Below are 21,696 nucleotides of genomic sequence, written 5' to 3'. Positions count from 1 at the left end.
AAACTGGATCTCTTCTTGTCAGGGGTTCCAGATGAACCTACCACTTGGCAGGAAACACAGATGTGGGCAGTGGTGTCGAACTCCCTTGTTGACCAAGTGCCACATATTAGAGGTGGTTTCACATACTAGTGTAGCTCATTCAATGGTGGTGCCCCAGCATGGCCGCAGCTTTTGGGCTGATACACTTTTAAAGATTTATATATATATATACACACACACATACACATAGACATATGTGTGTGTGTGCATATATCTTTATACATATATTAATGTTTGTTTTTATGAAAAGTTATATAAAACAAAATTGTAGAACAAATTTACTTTTTACAAAAGAAAGGTTGATTAGTAACTGAAGTCTCATGTTACTATTTTTCATCAGATTGTAATAGTCTTATGATGGCTAGTAAACCAAAACTTTGAAGTCAATGTCAAGCTTTTCTTGTAGAAATTAACATTTATATATACACACACACACATATGTCAGTGGTATCAACTTTTGGACAAGTGAGGCATTTCTCCCAACAATGGCTGTACAGATTAACTTTTCAAGGAAATTTCATACATTTAACAAGTGTTGCTTCTTAAATAATATAGGTACAGTCATTTTATATATATATATATATATAATATATATGAACACACACATATGTTACACATACATATATACACATTTACAAACACACATGTGTATATAAAGACAGAGATACATATACATGCATCACACATATATTCATCTTATACATGCATTATACATATACACACACACATATCTGTGTATATTATATATTCATATACATTCACACACACACACATCAAATGCAGATATACACATATTCATATAGTAAAGACATTGACGGCAGAATTATCAAGACAGCATGATCAAATTTTTTCTCAGTTAATTTTTTTTATATACTGCAACTGAGGTGGAGTGGTGTATCTTGTCCAAGGATGCAGTGCCAAAGCTCTTGAAGTTTGACTAACACTGATATTAAATGAGCCAATAAAAATATGTGCCTGTAATTGTCTTTTGACCTGCTAGATATAGAAGCCAAATTTTCTTCAAATCACATACTACCATCTGAAAAAAGAAGGACAGACATTTTGGATATTGTAGTCCTGCAAGAATAGCTCTAAAAAGTTGGGATGGTCCTGGTTGGAACGTCTCTGATCGTAAGACCTTCCTGTCAGTGCTGATCAGGTGTCAAACAACAACACTAATTATAATGCCATCTGTTTGTAGTCAACAAACACTTATAAAATGTTTTTAAATATCCAGAAGGGGAGAATTGAACAACTCAACAAAAAAAAAAAAATGAAAAAGAAAAAATCATGAAATTTTTTTTTACAAAATAATTAGTAGAAGAATGAGATAAAAAGATTTTCGGCTCCTTTGGGGTTCTCCAGACACTTCAACAACAGATGTTTGCACATCTGTTTGAATGTCCTCCAGATGTTCAATACATGCAAACTTCACAGGTAGGCAGCACATCAGACAAGCTTCATTTCTGCAGAAGGATTTGAGAATGGGGAAATGGGGCAAGGGGGCATAGAAACAAAAACAAAAAGAAATGTCTAAAAAATAAAATTGGGGAAGGGAAAAACAATTGTGTTACATAAAAAATAAGTTAGGGACTATAGGCAGGTGGTGGGACCATAGGGGTCATAGAGGCAATCTCTGGTAGTGGCCCAGGTGGGTAAAACACCTGCTCCAATCGGTCATAGTCATCAAGTAATGGTTCTGGGTCAGACGTGACACGTACTGGATAATGACGGAGACAGTTACAAGCTGTGCCAAGTACGGCCAGGCCACCGGCTGTCGCAATCAGGTAGAAGGAAACGGAGAAAGTCACAGAGACACGGTTGCCTGGATATGGCTTGGTGTTCAACTGTAAATCTTTTACTTCAATCGTCAACAGATAGCAAAGCCCATTAATTAGGACACAGATAATTACTGAAATGAAACAGGAAAAACAAAAGAAATAATTAAAGAGAGAAATAAGACAAAGACATCAACAAAATAATTGGTTAATATATTTGAGATGAGTTAATAATTAAAGTACCATCAATGTATATATATTTGAGATGAGTACTTTAATATTTGCTTAACTAAACACTGAAATAGCATTGAAATGGGCTGTTATTAACCCTTTTGTTAATATATTTTTGTTAAATACAATATCTTTGTTTCAATTAATTTTGAAAATAATGAAGTTTGTTAAAGAACTTTGTCACTATTAAAGTTGGTGTTCGGAACATAAATCATCATGGCACTTTAATGGAAAGATTTAATTTCGATCACTTTAAAACCAAAAAAAATCTGTATCATAGACTCAGTGGTGGTCTTCAATGGGTTGGTATTAAAAAGTTTAAATTACAGAAGTACCAATATACTGATTGTTAATAAGAAGTATAAGCACAGTCACTTCAGCCATATAACCACACACATGCTTTTCTTGGATTATTCATTTCCTTCTCTCTACACCTTTTCTCTTTTCAATGACCAGCCATGCTCAAAATATCACACCCCACCTCTTTTTTCCATCTTAAACTGAGTGTCAACCTAATATATTCACTGTGTATGTCCTTTTATTTTTTTGTTGCTTTTATTTTTGATTTGCTTTATATATTAGTTTTGCTGCGAAGTGAAAACCCAAAGAGGGCTTTTAATTTCAAGCATGTGGCAATACTTTAGACAGAACACATAAATGGAAACAATTTGGAAAAGTTCAACTAACCTGAAATGAACCAACAGTCACAATTAAAATCACTGAAACAGAACCTCGCACATACCTTGCAATAAATAATTATAGGTAAATGAGTTCAATCATAATTTGTCTCTTCAAAAAGATACTTGAAGGAAGCAGGTTAGGGTTCATAGGACATACGTCCTTTAAATAGTGGTGACTAATGTCTTCATTCTCGTTGGTTTCTGTGGAGAGTGCAGATGACCTTTCCACCCTGACCTCCAACCTATGAAACCTGACACACAAACTAATGGATTCATTTTAGCAAGCAGCCTACTTTGACTTGGTAAAGGCTAAGATATTTGTATAGAATAATGTACAATTGACTGAAACGACAATGTGAGCTATAAAGTATGCATACATGTGTGTGTATGTTTGCATGTATGTATATTTACATGCACATGTATGTATGACTGTATATTTGCATACCTGTAAATATGTGTGCATGCCAGCATGGAAGGCGGACGTTAAATGATGATGATGTATTTCTATCTTTTACTTGTTTCAGTCATTGGACTACAGCTATGCAGGAGTACTGCCTTGAGGGGTTTAGTCAAATAAATTGTCCTCTAGTATGTTTTTTTAAAGTCTGTGACTTATTCTATCATTGTCTTTGCCAAACCAAGTCAAGGGGACATTAACAAACCAAACTGGTTATCAAGCAGTGGAGAGAAGAAGTGACAAACATATACACAAAGACATATATATACATTTATATCTACCATATTCACCCACGAGGCATTGGTTGACTTGGGGCTATAGTAGAAGGCACTTGCCCAAAGTGCCATGCAGTGGAACTGAATTTCTAGCTGCAAAGCGAGCCTCTTAACCACACGGCCATGCTTGCATCTGTGTATCCTCATATATATTTATGTAGGTATGAGCAAAACGCCCCCTGTCCAATGGACAGTGCTGAGTTGTCAAACATTTAAACCAAATTTTCTCAAAACAACTTGTCCGACCATCCAATAGGCCTCCCCTTTGAGAAACACTGATTTAACCTAAATTTGAGACACCATGCATTTTTCTCGCGTATGCGTAGTATTGATCACAACAGCGGATGTACTTGCGCATACAAATGCACATTCCCATGGCTTTATTGATCACATTCTCACCTGGAATTGATTTTTGTAATTTTTTCAAGACTTATACACGCCCTGATACCGTCGGTATCTACATATCAAATTTGAGCGCAATCGGATGGAGGATGCCCGAGATCCTAGAAGACACACACAGACAGACAGAACGGATTTTATATAATAGATATGTGAATTTGTGAGCATATCTGTATGTGTAAGGAGACTAAATCATTGTGAGTGATATTGAGTAGATGGAAACTGTGTGGAAGCGAACTGTGTCTGGCAATAAAGATTCCAACCTTGTCACATACAGAGTTACATTGATTCTGTCTGAAGATCATATAAAGGGTATATGAATTTGTGGAATACTCAGTTTATAAGACTGTAATATATTGGATTGTTGCCTGTAATTTAAACATCACACACTAGTCACAATAATGAAAATTAGGCCAAATATACATGTGACTGAGGGATATTCAGCCACTTACACATTAGCATACACATAATTGGTGCCTGCACATTTTGTATAGCAAACCCACTGTCAAGGCTTTTATCAATTTGGGGCCACAATAGAAGATAACTGGAATAATCTTTAGAGGAAACTTAAGTTACTATGTATATGAATGAATGTATGTATGTATGTGAGGAGGCAAATGACTTAGTGGTTAGGGTGTTGGACTCGTGATTGTAAGCTTGTGGTTTCGATTCCTGAACTGGGCAATGCGCAGTGTTCTTAATCAATACACTTCATTTCATGTTGCTCCAGTCCACTCAGCTGGCAAAAATGAGTGTATATACATGGATATATGTATGTTAGTCATTTGTGTGTTTGCTACTGTTTCTTTGCTTCGACATTATGTAATGGGTGACAGTGGTAAAGAAGTGTCACTGTTATAGAAGCAATCTTTGCTGTCTTCCGCAAAAGCATGTCTGGTTATGATAAACTATTATCTTATTTGGAAAGAGTTGAGGGTTAGTGATAAGAAGAGTATCTAGCTGTAGAAAATTGGCCTCAACAAATTTCATCTGCACCATGCAAGTATGGAAAAGTGGACGTTAAAACTATGATATATAAAGAGAAGAATAAAAAAAAAAAAAAGGATTGAACGACATCCTTTATTTCATATCACAACAATCATTTCCACGCATCATCACACCCAAATTATATTGGTGAGATGATATAATTAACATACTGCATAACCACCACCATCCATCAAAGGTGTAAAATGTGTTTCTTCAGGTGAGCAGTTTGGAAAAGTCTTTTGTTAGATCAAAACTAGTTTTGTCTGCATATTGCCGAAAGTAGCACATTGTTCTGGGTATTCATTCTTTGTACAGAGTGAAATGACAGTCTGATATATCTCTCTTCCCCTTTCTCAATCTCTGTCTCACTCACCCCATACATTCTAGCAACCTCTACCCACCAACGTATATAGCCATATCTATGAATTTTGTGTTGCTAAGAAGTCAGACTTCAAGCAGGCTTTTGGCTTGGTCTCAAGTGGAGACTATACACACATTCTCTCACTCTCTCTCTCTTACACATTTCTGTCTCCACTCACTTCTACTCACCTCTTGCCTTAGGGTCCACCCTGACATATCACCACTATCTTTGTCTCATTCCAGCTCCATTCTAGTTACTCCACCTTCTCTTCTATAAAGTGAGAAGCCATGTAACTTTTCTGTAGCAAGTAACCTGTTCTGGCCCCTTTTCTTATACTACAAAACCTCATCTCCTAGCATAAATCCACTTCCCTCTCTACAGTAGCCCACTCAGTCAAAAAGAAATCTTAGTCTTGCAAACTGCAAGGTGACCTCATTTGTGCTGGTGCTATAAATAAAGCACTCAGGACACACCGTAAAGCAGTTGGCATTAGGAAGGGCTTCCAGCCATAGAAAATATGTTAAAGCAGACACAGAAATATGATGCAATCCTCAAACTGAATGGATCCTGTCAAACTGTTCAACCCATACCAGCATGGAGGAGGATAGATGTTAAGTGATGATATGATGTTGATTATAAAGGTACATTCTATAAAATGAATTGTGTATTCCATCTGTTTGTGTGTACATATGATTATGATTCTTTTGTAGGTAAAAGAAAACTGGTGAGCTGTGAGGTTTATGCATATTCCAAAAGCAACAACAATGTAAGTAAAATCAAAGCCACACACACAAAAAGAATCAGTAAAAGAGTGGAGTAAAAACACATACCTGTTGTGATGCTGGATATAGCATTTCTGTGGATAAGCTTTAGACCCCTTTGTGTTGGCCCAAGAAGGTCCAGGAAGAATGAACACAAACTCCATGCAATAGCCAGGAATGTGAAGACAATAATAGATTTCATTAACCACACCCCTTTCAAGGTGATACAGTCTACTAATACTGTGTGTGAAAGAGAGAAAGAGAGAGAGAGAGTTTGTTAGCATTGCAAGGATACAAGATAGATTCTAGGATTGTGAAGGAATATCAGAGAACAAGAGCATTCATACAGTTTAGCTGAATTTTCACTATCAATAAAAAACTGGAATATCAATACTGCATGGATTACAAATATGTGTGTCTGTGCATGCATGTACACTTATTAACAGAATTTTTATTACTTCTTTGCTACCTAAGGTTAACTATTGACAGAGATCAATATTTTCTACAATCACAATTCAAAAATACAAATGACATTTTGACATGAAAGCTTTAAAAGATCTAAAAGAACTGTCAATCTTTCTAGCATTGAGTACTCATTCTTCTGGTTCATTACTCTGTGTGTGTGTGTGTGTTTGTGTATCTGTATATATATATATATATATATATATATATATATATATATATATATTATATATATATATATATATATATATATATATGTATATAACATATAATCTTACCAGGTATCTAGACCCATATAGAACTTACCAGCAGCTTGGGATGATCAGAAAACTAATGAGTTTTCATTATAACAGATACCAGGATGGTGGATTGACAAAAATCATCAATGTTGAACAAAATACCTTGTAGTATTTATTCAGGCTCTTTACATTTATTGACCCCTACCCCCACTCATCTCCCAGATGGATGAAAGGTATATTTGACCTTGGCAGAATTTGAAGTCAAAATGTAAATGCCCACAAGCTATGATTTATCTTCTCTAACATGTTTAGTCAAACAACCACAGAAAGTCATGTCTTAGCTAGGTTTTACTCTTGTTCTCTTTTATCAACGCAATACAGGACACATTGTTTTAAGAATGCAATAAATAATATCTTGTGTCAGTGAAATTTAAACAAATATTCAAAACACAAAAGAGAAAAAGTTACACAAACTCGAAATAAAATATCTTTTACTTGTTCAAGTTATTGGACTATGGCCATGCCATGCAAGGGCACCAGCTTGAAGGGTTTAGTCAAACCCATCAAGGGTTTGACTAAACCCTTTAGATTCATTCAACTAAAAATTCTTCAAGTTGGTGTCCCAGTATGGCTGCAGTTTAATGACTGAAACAAGTGAAAGGTAAACAAATCAACCCCCATATTTATGTTTTTTTTTAAAGCCTGGTACTTATTCTACCAGTCTCTTTTGCAAAACCACAAAGTTACAGTGACATAAACAAACCAACACCAGTTGTGAAGCAGGAGACACTCATTAAGCACACACCCACACATATATATAATGGGTATGCATGTAGGTTCCAGCTACTGAATTCACTTACAAGGCTTTTGTTGGCCCAGAGCTACAGTAGAAGACATCTGTCCAAAGTACCACACAACCACACCTGTGCTATTACTATTTATGTTATTCTATTGTCTAAATACAATATTATATGCTTCTGAGCACAGGTACTGTACAAAAGATGTGAAATTACTTTCCCATCAACATATCTTTCATCTTTTATTTGTTTCAGTCATTTGTGTGCGGGCATGCTGGGGCACTACCTTGAAAGGTTTTTAGTCAAACAAATTGGCTCCATGACTTATTTTTTTGAAGCCTAGTACTTATGCTATCAGTTTCTTTTTGCTGAACCACTAAATTACAGGGATGTAAACACACCAACACTGGTTGTCAAGTGGTGGTGGGGGAGGACAAACTCAGACACTAACACACACACACACACACATATATGATGGGCGTTTTTCAGTTTTCATCTATCAAATCCACTCTGAAGGCTCAGGGCTATAGGAGAAGACATTTGGCCAAGGTACCATGCAGTGGGACTGAAACTGCAACCATGTGGTTGGTAAGCAAGCTTTTTAACACACAATCATGCCTGTGCTTATATACATATATATATATATAGCAATAATAATTCTCTAAACAAGATATAGACAGTAACTGCTCCATAACAAAAGGGACATTAGCCATTTGAATGTGGCTAGGGACAGGGCAGGGCGGTGGGGGTGTTACTGATGCATTTAGCCCCAGGCGATCATCAACGTCACCAGATAGGCTTGACACCATCACGGTTTGCAGGATAGAGGACACCGTGATGGCGTCAAGCCTATCTGGTGACGTTGATGATCGCCTGGGGCTAAATGCATCAGTAACACCCCCACCGCCCTGCCCTGTCCCTAGCCACATTCAAATGGCTAATGTCCCTTTTGTTATATATATATCTATATATCAGGTCATTAAGAATGAAATGTCCAATTTTCTTATGCACCAAGTTTGACAGTCGTCAACTTTAATGTTTTATCCCGACAATTCTTTGTTTTACAACATTAAAGAGTTACATCATCACTTTTCGAAATGCAATTATATTGTGAGTTTTCTCTTGTAAATAAATTTTTGTGAATTCATGGATAGATCAAAAATTTGTGTTTATGAATATGAATTCTGGTTAGGTGACTTTACTCTTGAAAATCAGCCCTATGGTAAACCTGAGACCAAGGTGGATAATGATGAGCTTGAAACTGTAGTGGAAGCAGATACATCTCAAACTATGTGTGAGTTGGCAGCAAGGTTTGATATTTCGATCCAACTGCATTGGACCATCTGAAACACATCAGTAAGGTAAAGAAGCTGGACAAGTGGGTACCACTAAAACTGAACAAACATCAAATGACATATTGTCTTGAAACTTGTTCTTTGCTGTCATGGCATAAAAGCGAATCATTTTTGCCTCGAATTGTTACATGTGATGGAAAATGGATTCTTTTCAACAATAGCAAGCATTGTGCATGGTGGTTAGATAGAGACGAAGTGCCAAAACACAATCCAAAAAAGAATATTCACCCCCCCAAAAAAAGCTAATGGTGTCTGTTTGGTGGTCCAGTGCTGGTGTTATCCACTACAGCTTCATGAGACCTGGTAAGTCAATTACAGCAGATGGAAACATCAACCAATTGGATGAAACGATGAACTTGCAATTCATTCACTGGCAATGAAATGATGAATTTCCAATTAAACAACCAAGATTGGTCAATAGAGACAGGCCAATTTTCTTGAAAAGACAATGCTCGACCACATGTTGCACAAAGAACATTACACATGTTACAGGAACTGAACTTGGAAGTACTTTGTCATCCACCATATTCACCAGACCTTGCACCTACTATCATGTTTTATAGGCATTAGACAATTTTTTGCAAGGAAAAAGCTTCAAATCTGAAGAAGATGTAAAAACAGCCTTTCGTGATTTCGTTACCTCTTGCTCCCTAGAATTCTTTGCTGCAGACAAAATGGCAAAATTGTGTTGATAATTTAAGTGCATACTTTGATTAACTGCATTGCTTTTTGTTGAGATAAAGTAAAATAAACTTTCAGTTCAAAATCAGACATTTCATTCTTAATGACCTGATATATATATATATATATATATATAGAGAGAGAGAGAGAGAGAGAGAGAGCTACACAATCCTTGGGGGACAGTTGTGTTCTGAATTTTGGAATTCAGAACAAAAGCCAGCTGCCATAGATTGTAAACTAGTCATTAAAACAGACGCCCTACTATGGTAGCAAAAGCACACATATATGTTCTCACAATCAGTGGGAAAAATAAAGATTTATTTATAGAATAATGCACTGGTAAATGAAATAGTGAGATATGTATATGTGTGTATATGTTTGTGTCTGTGTTTGTCCCCCCACCCCCACCCACCCAACATCGCTTGACAACCGATGCTGGCGTTTACGTCCCCATAACTTAGCGGCTCAGCAAAAAGGAACCGATAGAATAAGTACTAGGCTTACAAAGAATAAATTCTGGGGTCGATGTGCTCAACTAAAGCCGGTGCTCCAGCATGGCCACAGTCAAATGACTGAAAAGAGTAAAGAGTTAAGATCACAAACAACAAAATACATATCGTGGGACAATTTAAAACAAAAATACATGATCCACAAGTACAGGTATACACATTACAATAATATTTCTGCAGAGAGATATATAAATATTCACACTAATTCAAATAAAGATAGACTACAAATTGTATTACAGTTTATATGCTAGAGCCATAAATTGGTTCAAACTAGTCTAAAGGGAATATATATATATATATATATATATATATATATATACACAACTACCTGGTTCATTTCAATGAAGGAGTCTTGTTTCTGGTTTAGAAACTGGCTCTTTCCCCAATGGTGTGAAATTCAAAAAACGAAACTATACATAGACATAAACATACAGATAGAAACATGCATACAAACACACACACGCTATATATACATGTATATGAGGATATTATTGTTTATAATAATATCAGTGGTTTAGCATGTGTAAAAATTTATCAATTAATAATTAAGGGTACTAACAAGCAGTACCAGCAGGCTAAATATAGCAATCAAAATAACCAAACCACTAAGGTGAAAGTGGGCAAATGAATAAAAATTCCAAAGCCCTGAACCAATGACGAAAATAATTGAAAATTGAAAAAGCCAGACATACCCGTATCACCGTGATTTTGAACTTTGAGAAAAGCTCTTAGTTCATCTTCAGTGAGTCTTACTGACCCCAGGGTTATAGAGATTACTAATGTGTGTGATGACCATTTTTACAGAAGATAAAATAAGTGGGAAATCTATTTCTGCTTTGGCTAAGAAGACATGTACAGGAATAACCATATCATTTAATTAGAGAAGCAACTTGATCATGGACATACTAAAAATTAACAATTTTGACCTTGCCGCCACAGTTGGCATATTACCATATTTGCATACTATTGTTAATTGAGACAAGAGAAATCTCTGTGTTGCCACACAATTTGCTAGAAATGGTGCCAAAATCACATTCAAATGACACCCTACCATCTCAAAAGAGGAGTGACATATTTGATAATAATGTCCTGGATATGCTGTTTCAATAAAGACTAACTGGTCATGAATGGACTACCTTTGATTGTAGGTCTCCTCAAATAAAGCTGACCTGGATCTAAATCTCATCAACAACCATTGTTTTTGTTTCCTGTTAATAATGTTTTACCACAAATTATTGATTTACACTGATTAAATCCAAAAGGAAATTATATGAAAAGAGTCAGTCAGTCAAGGTGAATGAAAGGGCCTCAATATATTACTAGTTCTTATTGTATTGGCCACCTTAGCTGAAAAAGATGAAAAAAAGAAAATAGATGCAGATGAGGCTGTGAGGTAAGAAGCTCACTTCCCAACTTGTCACTGACATTTTAAAGTTAATTCAATTTGTTATATTCCCTCAAATGTTTACACAACCTTTTGTACCGATCCCAACTTCACTCCTCACATTTTCTGAATTTACCCTCCACATTGTGCATTTGCAAATTGGTTTTGTTATTGGTGTTCTCAGTTATTTGTTCTCTGTAATGTCCCATACGAGGATGAAAAAGGAACTTTCATTGCAAAGTGAAAATGATACTAATATTTATGAATAGCAGTTCTTTGATAATAAATTAAAAATTTGAGGTGGTCCTCAGGGAAAAATTACTTATTTTGGTGGTCCATAGCGAAAAAAGGTTGATGTTAAAAATGGAATAATTTTATTATTTCTAAAAATGGAGACTTGTAATCTGATTGACAAAATCTCATTAACTCAATCAGAGACTTCATTCATTGAAGAAGGGCTGTGTTTGATGAGCTCCTTCTATCCCATTCCAATAATCAAATGAAATATTTGACTGAATATTTGTGAAACAGTTAATGAATGTAAACATTCAGAGATGTTTTCTACATGTGATCACTACATGTATGTATTTTACACTAACTATTAGAATCAACATCACAAGGGAATTATGTTATGCATATTTATCTCTATACAATTATCTTTACAGAATTGGTTCACTCAGAGAAGGGCCTAATAAAAAAAGGCCAGTGATTTTTAAGGTAAAGGTTAGTCAATACTAACAACTGAAGTTGACAGACCAGTACTTTATTTATGGACCAAGGTGTGGGGTAAAAGGCAAATTTGACCTCAGTGGGACATGAATGCAAAGTGTAAAGAGCTAAAGGAAGTATAGCTGGCATTCTATTAGATGCATGACCTAGGCCAATTCTAACATAAGATGATAACAAGACCTCTTATGGAAAAGAACAGTTGATTATTAGAGAAAAGAATAGTTGACATTACAAGGATGAATTATAAAAAGAGAATGTGTGTCTGTGGGAGGAGGAAGTTTATAAAGAGAGTTCTAAGGAAAACAAGTACTGAATGAAATAAGCTGTTCCAGTAAATTGGGAATATCCAAAGGTCCTACAAATGCTGGATTACCAAGAGCAAGTGCCACTCTCAGCTGTGACCTCCAGCATAAAGCTGCATGCTGAGGGAAGGCTCATCCATTCAGGGTGTATGCTTGCCATTTCATCTTAGGTGGCAGCACCTTTCTCTCGAAGAGGAACTTGAAGGAAGAGATGATTATACAGAACTCCAGTTCTAGTCTTGTACTCATCTCAGTGACCCAGAAAAGGGGAAAAGGTAAAGTCAACTTTGGCAAAATGGGAATTCATAAAAAGGATGCAACTTAACACTACAAGTCATTTTGCTCAGCATATTATGTATACTACCAATTCATCACTCACCACTCTCATCCAACAATAATAATGTTACGAATTTAGTCACAAGGCCTGCAACTTTAAGTGGAGGAGGTTAGTTGACACCATCAACCCCCAGTACTTGACTGGTACGTTATTGCATCAACCCCCACTCCATAAGGATAAAAAAGCAAAGTTGATCTTGGTGAGATTTGCACTAAGAATGTAAAGAGTCAGAACAAATGCTGCTAAGTATCTTGTCCAACACTATAATAATTCTGCCAGCTTGCTGCCCTTTAATAATTTCTTACAAAATAATGAAACCTCAGATTTTTAGCGAAGGAATGTCTGTGACATTCATAAATTCTCCAAACACATTGGTGTGATATAATTTCTTATAGAGACAAGGCTAGAAATTTTTGAAGCAGAAATATAATTCTAGGTAAACACAACTCCACTTCAGTGAGTTCTTGGAAAACAGCCTCTTTATTTCTAACAAGAATAGTGACCCCCTAAGAGCAGTGATTCCCAAACCGGTGCATCGTCGATTATTAAAAATACAATTCAAGTCTTTATGGGAATAATGGAACTCGAAGTAGATGATAAACTATAGACAATATCTACTGAATATTGGGTTGAAAACTCTTATGAATAAAAGAAAAATCGAAGGCTGTCCGTCAATAACATAAAATTTAAGATCTTAGAAAATCTATACTAATGTTTTGAGTGGCCTGGAAAGTATGCCATTCATAACCTAGTTAAACAGAAGTATAAATGAAATAAACTAGAATTTAGTTTAACTTATGCGAAGTGCACCAGTAAATTTTACATTTCATCTTCAGTGAGACGAGAACCAGCTTCAGCCTAAGTAGACGTTGTTGGGGAAATAATACAGTCGACTGAACTGACTCTTAAGAAATTACTGGTATTATTTTATCGATGCTAAGTGTAAACAATCCATAACTGGATTTAAACAGAAACTAGAAGGTCGACACTAATTTTTCTTTCTATTTCTGCCAAACTCATCACTACTTTCAACACAAGAAATTTATTGTGTCAAGGTTACAGTCAATAGAGGCTTTCTAACAGTATAAAGCTGGAGCTAAAAAAATTTCTTTCCAATTTTAAAATATAATGAAAAGTTAATTTTGTTTCTTTTAATGTTTGCAATAAAATAAATAAAATGTCTACAACTGAAAATATCAAAATTTTATTTGTTCTGCGGTCACTTAAAGTTGTCATTTTGCGAAAAGGATTCTGGAACCTAGATAACTTTTAGGAAAAAGCAATAATTAAGAATCGTTTCTTTATTGAATAATTGTTACAGCGTAAATAATTTCTTACAAAGACACAGGACTAGAAACATTGAGACAAAAAAAGGGGGGGGGGTCAATTTTATCGACTTCATATTTGATTGGTGCTAATTTTATCGGACTCCGAAAAAAAAAAAAATGAAATCAAAGTTGACACTTGAGGGATCTGAACTCAAAATGTAAAGGCACGGACCTAAGTAAAAATGCTCAACCAATTTTGTTACTTTTTCACGATTCTGCTACTGAAAGTTAATAATAACGAAAACAATATTTGATATAATTACCTTCGTCATTACCCGGTCCATATTTGTAACTAAATCCGGTTACCATTTTACTGGATTTCTCTTCATTTGGTACCATGACCTCGACAGCAGTCTGGCTGTTGCTTTCTATGTTCATTGGTAACGATGCCCGATGATCAAGGAAGTAACCGGGATAAAAGAACTGGTAAACTCCGAGGTGTTTCTCCTTGCAGCCACCTCCCGACACAGCAATCCAATTGGGTTCAACGAGGGCCGTGCACAAAACCACAATGACAAGCATACTGACCACAGCTGAAAGTATGTTACGCTCGCGATGCTTTAGCAGTCGCCGATGGTTGTGATGGTGCCCAGAAGAGATGAACGCCGCAGCCGAAGCGGCCGATGAAAAGAGACCACCACCGCCGCCACCACCCCCGGTGGACGACGGTGCCGACGACAAATGGTGGTAGCCATGGTGACCGACAGAAAAAGATGCCAGAGAAGACGACGAATGACCGCCACCACCACTACTACCACCACCGCCGCCTCCTCCGCTGTTACCCAAACTCAGTGTGGTACTTGAAGATGAAACAGAACTGGCGGACGTGACAGCAGTAGAAGCATTTGAACCCGTGTTCATTGCATTGTTGTTGTTGTGATGATGATGGTGGTTGTTATTGCTGCTGTTATTATTACCGCTACCGCTATAGTGGTGTCTGTTGCTGCTGTTGTTGTTATTGTTACTGTTCGCGTTGGCACTAGTGTGATGGCGGTGGTGGTGATGTCCACTGCTGACTCTCGGCAGAGCCGTGTAAGACGGCGGTGGTGGGGGTGCACCTACACCCCCGTAAAAAGGCGATGTGGTCATGGTGGCTGTAGCTGAGGAATTCGACGATGGTCTAGATGTGACGTGCGACGTAACGGCCGAGTTGTTGGTAGGCGTGAGGGCAATTGCGCTGGAGTAGGGCGGCAGAGCGTAATGACACGGATGTACAGTGTACTGCGGTAATTGAATGGCCGGACCGACACCGTTTAAGGTCACTGCAGTGCCAGAAGTGGATGAAACAGGACAGAAACCTCCGAGACCCACAGAACTGTTGGTATGATTTGGATAGTACGGCGGTGGAGGCGGAGATAAACCAGTGTTGGTGAAGCTGGTGACCCCACAAGCAGCAGCGTTACCACTGAGTGTGTTTATACTGGAAGTATGGGTCAAAGGTGAATTACTTGACGAACAAGAAGACAACGAAGACGATGATGACGACGAAGTCTGCTGTACGCGAGAAGAGCGCCCGCTACGATTAGATCTGGACACACGACAAACTCTTTGATGTCCTCTGTTATTTCGACTCGATCTCGTTTGAGGAGAGTCGGGCATATTTTGTTAACAAACTGCAATTCAAACGCCCTATTTTTGCTTTAGTTGTAATTATTTTCCTGTTTAAAACCCCCTCCCAATGGATAATAAAATTGTTGGTTATTTCCAGAGTTACCTGGGAGGTGGTAGCGATCCGTTTTCGTTGGTAAATGGTCAAATGAAGCCCAGGAAATTTCAAGTTAAGGAAATAGTTAAGAAGTTTTTACATAAGACTAACAAGAATTAATCTCTTTACTTCTGAGCATGCGCACCTACTTTTCTAACTTTAATGAAAAAGTGGAGCGGAGATTTTTACGAAAACAATAATTATAATTAAAACTATATACTATACATAGTAAAATAAAACCACTTAACTGTAATATAAAATTATTTAAAGTTCAACTAATATATAATTGAAAGTGGTTTCACATAATTTTATAAGATATGTAACAATAATGGTTGTGCACAGCAAAAAAAATAATTGAAGTAAAATATAGAATGTTTCACAACGATTTAGTTACAAAGAAATTATTTTAAAAATCTGCCGGTCAAAGCGAAAAGATCTGTCAAAACCTTTGATAAATTTATTTAAAGAGTGAAGAAATTTTTCTAAAATTACCATAATTTCATTTCTTCTACGATTGTTTAAGATACAAATGTTAAAGTTTGTTGAACAGTACAAAATGAAAAGTCAACACGGAAAATATTTTCAGCGAAACGAAACTAAATGCTTTTATATCTTAAGATTTGTCATTGCGGCTTTAAAAAAATTGGCAAATAAGTTTTCAGTGTCTTCGTGATGTTTTGATATATAACTAGAACAGTACTTTCTGAAATATATATATTAGAATATAAAGCATACATTTTGTTTATTAAATTAACTTATATTTTGTGATATATTTGCGTAACTACATTGTCAAGACTCATAGTTATTTAAATCATATTTGGTAAAGAAAATTTCCTTGTTAGTAAAAAAAAAACTTTTGCATTTTTCTGTTTTTGTCAAAATTTATCAAATATTTGCTAGAATCTTTTAAAAAGTAGTATAAAATTTATTATTTAAATGTTTGAATAACTAATAATTACACGGTTATGTCCCTTAGTAAAGTCCGACAAACCATGCAAATTTCAATAAGTTGAGATTATTTTGTGTGGAAAATATGTATTAGCGACAGAGGCAGTACTTATTAATACTGAGAGGTAATATTTATCTCCACTTAAACGTGGATGTTCTATTAGAACAGACTTTACTTAAGTAGTTACTATGAGACGAGAGTTTTGCATCAAAAAGTCTATACGAAAATTTCTTTACCGCAGTAAAGAACATCCACGGTTAAGTGGGGATGTATATTATCTCTGTTTTGTTTAGGTTATCTAGTAGTTAACACAATCACTAAACTTTCAGAATCCAGAGAATTAAGAAGTGCGGCCATCTATGTAGGCAAAATTCAATTCAGTAAGCATATAAAATGGAATAAGATTAATGATCGGATATTTAAATGACCACAAATGCAAAAAAAAACAAACAAACTCATCTGAAAAATGAGGAAGCTGGAGGTAGGGTTTCTAAAAAAAAATAATAATTCTGGATAAAACGAAAAGTGCTGATTTGTGGATTCTTTTAATATTGGTGCAGACAATAGTTGCGTGGTTAAGATGCTTGCTTTGCAACCATGTGGTTAGTTGCTGGTTCGGTCCGTGCGTGTGTGTATAGAGAGACTCAAGACTATTGAAAAGGTTGCAAGACGCAACGAAAATTTTAGAAAATAAAAATAAGAAATAAGTAGAAATTTTACCGGTGAGTGTGTTAAATAATAAGGCACTAAAAGAGAATGACTCTCCCCAGACACAACAGTATATATATATATATATATATATATATATATATATATATATATATATATATATATAATCGTTTAACGTCCGCTTTCCATGCTAGCATCAGTTGGACGGTTTGACTGGGCACTGGTGAGTCAGATGGCTGCACCAGGCTCCAATCTGATGCCCTTTCTAACGCCAACCACTCCGAGAATGTAGTGGGTGCTTTTACGTGCCACCGGCACGAAGGCCAATCAGGCTGTACTGGCAATGGTCATGCTCAAATGGTGTTTTTTACATGCCACCTGCACAGGAGCCAGTCCAGCGGCACTGGCAACGCCCTTGCTCGAATGCTGTTTTTCACATACCACCGGCACAAGTGCTAGTAAGGCGACGCTGGTAACGATCACACTCGAATGGTGCTTTTTACGTGCCACCGACACGGGGCTAGTTAGCGGCCCTTGTAACGTTCACGCTCGGATGGTGCTCTTAGCGCTCCACTAGCACGAGTGCCAGTCAGGCGGTGCTGTCATCGAACTTGATTTCGATTACACTTGCCTGAATATCTTCACAAGCAGAGTTTAGTGTCCAATGGAAGAAAGGTACGCCTAAGAGGGCTGGTTACATCACTGGCATAGGCCACGGGTTATGGTCTTACTTGGCTTGCCGGGTCTTTTCAAGCTCAGCATATTTCCAAAGGTCTCGATCACTAGTCATTGCTTCGGTGAGGACTGATGTTCGAAGGTCGTGCTTCACCACTTCATCCCAGGTCATCTTGGGTCTACCTCTTCCACAGTTTCCCTCAACCGCTAGAGTGTGACACTTTTTCACACGGCTGTCCTCATCCATTCGCACCACATGACCATATCAGTGCAGTCGTCTCTCTTGCACACCACATCTGATGCTTCTTAGGTCCAACTTTTCTCTCAAGGCACTTACAGTCTGTCGAGTATGCACACTGACATTACACATCCAGCGGAGCATACTGGCTTCGTTCCTTGCAAGCTTACGCATATCCTCGGCAGTCACGGCCCATGTTTCACTGCCATGTAGCATGGTTGTTCGTACACATGCATCATACAGTCTACCTTTTACTCTGAGCAAGAGGCCTTTTGTCACCAGCAGAGATAGGAGCTTTCTGAACTTTGCCCAAGCTATTTTTATTCTAGCAGCTACACTTTCAGCGCACCCATCCCCGCAACTGACTTTGTCACCTAGGTAACGGAAGCTATCAACTACTTCTAGTTTTTCTCCCTGGAATGTGGCAGCAGTTGTTCTCTGCACACTTTCAGCGTTTATTGCTCCTGAGCATCTGCCACATACAAAAACTATCTTCCTAGTCTTGCCTTCCTTTGATATTGCTGCACCTCTTATGTGTCCATAGTTTACACTGGATACATCTTATAGAGTTTCTACCTACGCCTTTTCTACAGATCGAGAGGGCCATCAACCTGAAGGGGGTTGTGGTTTGTCTACCTTCCTACTTATTAGAACTTTGGTTTTAGCTAGGTTGACTCTAAGGCCCCACTTGCCGATCAGCTAAGTTACGGGAACATAAGTCATTTTATCGATCACGTTTGGCGAACTGCTAAGACAATTTCATGAGAAATGGAAGTGAAAGTTAATGTTGGAGATACCTTGTCAGATCCAATTTCTGTGGAAAATAGTGTAAAACAAGGTGATATTCCTGCTCCTACATTGTTTGCTCCGCATTTTGCAATAGACTTTCAAGTAACTTTCGAACATTGCGCTGAAGGGGTCTGTATAAGATATTGGACAGCGAGAAACCTTTTCAACCTCAAGAGACTTTGAATCAAAACGAACGTTCTTCATCCTCACATCATTGAGTTCTTGTACGCAGATGATTGTGACCTGGCTGATGACTAAACTGATTTTTGCTTGGGATGTGCTTGCTTATATTAAGATCCAGAAGGATAGATATATTATTGAGAACAATAGATTTAGTTGATGGTCTCGTTATCTATTCTAGCTTTTGGTGAAGTAGAAGAGGTCAGAAAGGGTCAAGTGGTGAAGACATTATTTCTGGCTGGCTGAAGGCATCTGGAAAATGTAATAACTGCTGTCAGAGAAAAACCATTGTTCCGCCGTGGGAAAAGTTCTTTAGCAGTGTTGATTTAAATTTGGCTATGGTGGATCGAATCCACATCGTGCATGCAAGATTCGCTACATATATATGATGGCGTCTCCCGTCAAAGACGACGTACGAGTGTTCAGTTGTTGCTGAGATTACGAATCTAGAAAAAGGAAAAAAAATAGAATAGGGTGTGGTGCAATTTCGAAACTTTTGCTGAAATTTCAATCTCTCAAACTCCCACCCATTGACCCACACAATGCGAAGAGAGAGGATGCTGAAAGTAGAAATTAGAAATTAGTAGAATTAGAAATTAGCAGTCGACGCTATGCCAGCTCGATATATTTCAAAGTAATTCTTAAAGAGAATCACAAGAGAAATTCGTTGAAGTCTCTGATCTTTACAGATGAAATGAAGCAGCAATAACCGATCAATTAATTTCACTGTCCACTGCTAGCTATTTCGTAAAATATTTTTTACGAACATTTCCTTGTAGTAAACTAATTACTACAGCACCGATAAACGCGGACAACTTTGCTTCTACTAATCATAACTAAGGAACTGAAAACGTTTAAAGTTCTCTCCCTTGACACTAAATCTGCTCACTTCCAATAATTTTCCCCGAGGCTGCAAGTTAGCAGCAGAATCGTTAGCGCATTGGGTAACATGTCTCGTTATTTGTTCCAGTTTTAGGTAATTTGAATTCAAACACCATCAAGGTCAACTTTGCCCTTCATTCTTTAGTGGGAAATAGTTAACAGGTCAGTTAATTACTACCTTAACAAAGCGGTGAGCTGGCACAAACGTTAGCACCTTGAGCGAAATACTTAGCAGTATTTCGTCTACCGCTACGTTCTGAGTTCAAATTCCGCCGAGGTCGACTTTGTCTTTCATCCTTTCGCGGTCGATAAATTAAGTACCAGTTACGCACTGGGGTCGATGTAATCGACTTAATACCTATGTCTGTCCTTGTTTGTCCCCTCTGTGTTTAGCCCCTTGTGAGTAATAAAGAAATAGGTATCTCGTCTACCGCTACGTTCTGAGTTCAAATTCCGCCGAGGTCGACTTTGCCTTTCATACTTTCGGGGTCGATAAATTAAGTCCCAGTTATGCACTGGGGTCGATATAATCGACTTAATCCGTTTGTCTGTCCTTGTTTGTCTCCTCTATGTTTAGCCCCTTGTGGGTAGTAAAGAAATAGGTATTTCCTCTGCCGTTACGTTCTGAGTTCAAATTCCGCCGAGGTCGACTTTGCCTTTCATCCTTTCGGGGTCAATTAAATAGGTACCAGTTACGCACTGGGGTCGATATAATCGACTTAATCCGTTTGTCTGTCCTTGTTTGTCCTCTCTGCGTTTAGCCCCTTGTGGGTAGTAATGAAATAGGTATTTCGTCAGTCTTTATGTTCTGAGTTTAAATTCCGCCGAGGTCGACTTTGCCTTTCATCCTTTCGGGATCGCTAAATTAAGTGCCAGTTGCGTACTGGGTCGATATAATCGACTGGCACCCTCCCCCAAAAGTTCGGGCCTTGGGCCTAGAGTAGAAAAAAATTACTACTTTAATACCCGGCCACCAGAAAAAAAGAAAACAAAACAAAACAAACAAAAAACAAATGTAATATGTGTATTAAACGAATATAAAACAAAAAATTGCGCCAACGAACCGGGGGTGGGTGGGCGAGGAGAGGACTCTTGGAAAATTCACAAGATCCAATTTTCCCCTCATAACTTTTAGGAAAATGGATATCTTTTAGTGAAATTTTATATAAATACCGTTCAAACAGCATATATCAAGATTATGAAGAAATTTATGGGGAAATTTTTTTCCGAGGGGGTGGGGAGACGACTTTTGAAGAGAAAGAAATTCATAAATTGTATTTTTTTGCTTGAGTGTAATGGAAAAATATTAAAAAAAAAAAATTGGGGGATTCATTAATAGAAAAGGGTTTTAAAAAAAGATCCCATGTATCATGGTGAGAGAAACAAATTCATAAATACGGTGTTAAATATGGTTTCACTATGGAAAAAAAATTAAAGGCGATTTAGCTGTTGTGTTTAGCACATCACCACCATTGGGGGTCAGAAGAGTAGTACTGAATGTTTTACAGTATAAAAAAA

The 21,696-nt window shown here is 37.2% G+C and overlaps 1 protein-coding gene across 1 annotated transcript; it reads right to left on the bottom strand.

Annotated features, from left to right (window-relative positions):
- Positions 1 to 969: 969 nt before the first annotated feature.
- LOC115218867 (putative uncharacterized protein DDB_G0277255) lies at positions 970 to 15,943 on the bottom strand. The gene is made up of 3 exons (XM_029788834.2): positions 14,355 to 15,943; positions 6,038 to 6,208; positions 970 to 1,951 (listed from the first exon to the last, which is right to left on the bottom strand). The coding sequence occupies exons 1-3, from the start codon at positions 15,688 to 15,690 to the stop codon at positions 1,626 to 1,628; spliced, it is 1,833 nt and encodes a 610-aa protein (XP_029644694.1). The 5' UTR covers positions 15,691 to 15,943; the 3' UTR covers positions 970 to 1,625.
- Between the last annotated feature and the right edge of the window lie 5,753 nt (positions 15,944 to 21,696).

The sequence above is a fragment of the Octopus sinensis genome, linkage group LG14 (assembly GCF_006345805.1).
Source record: "Octopus sinensis linkage group LG14, ASM634580v1, whole genome shotgun sequence".
Classification (NCBI taxonomy): Eukaryota; Metazoa; Mollusca; class Cephalopoda; order Octopoda; family Octopodidae; genus Octopus; species Octopus sinensis.
The sequence above is the reverse complement of the archived record's forward strand: the minus strand, read 5'-3'. Positions and strand labels throughout refer to the sequence as shown.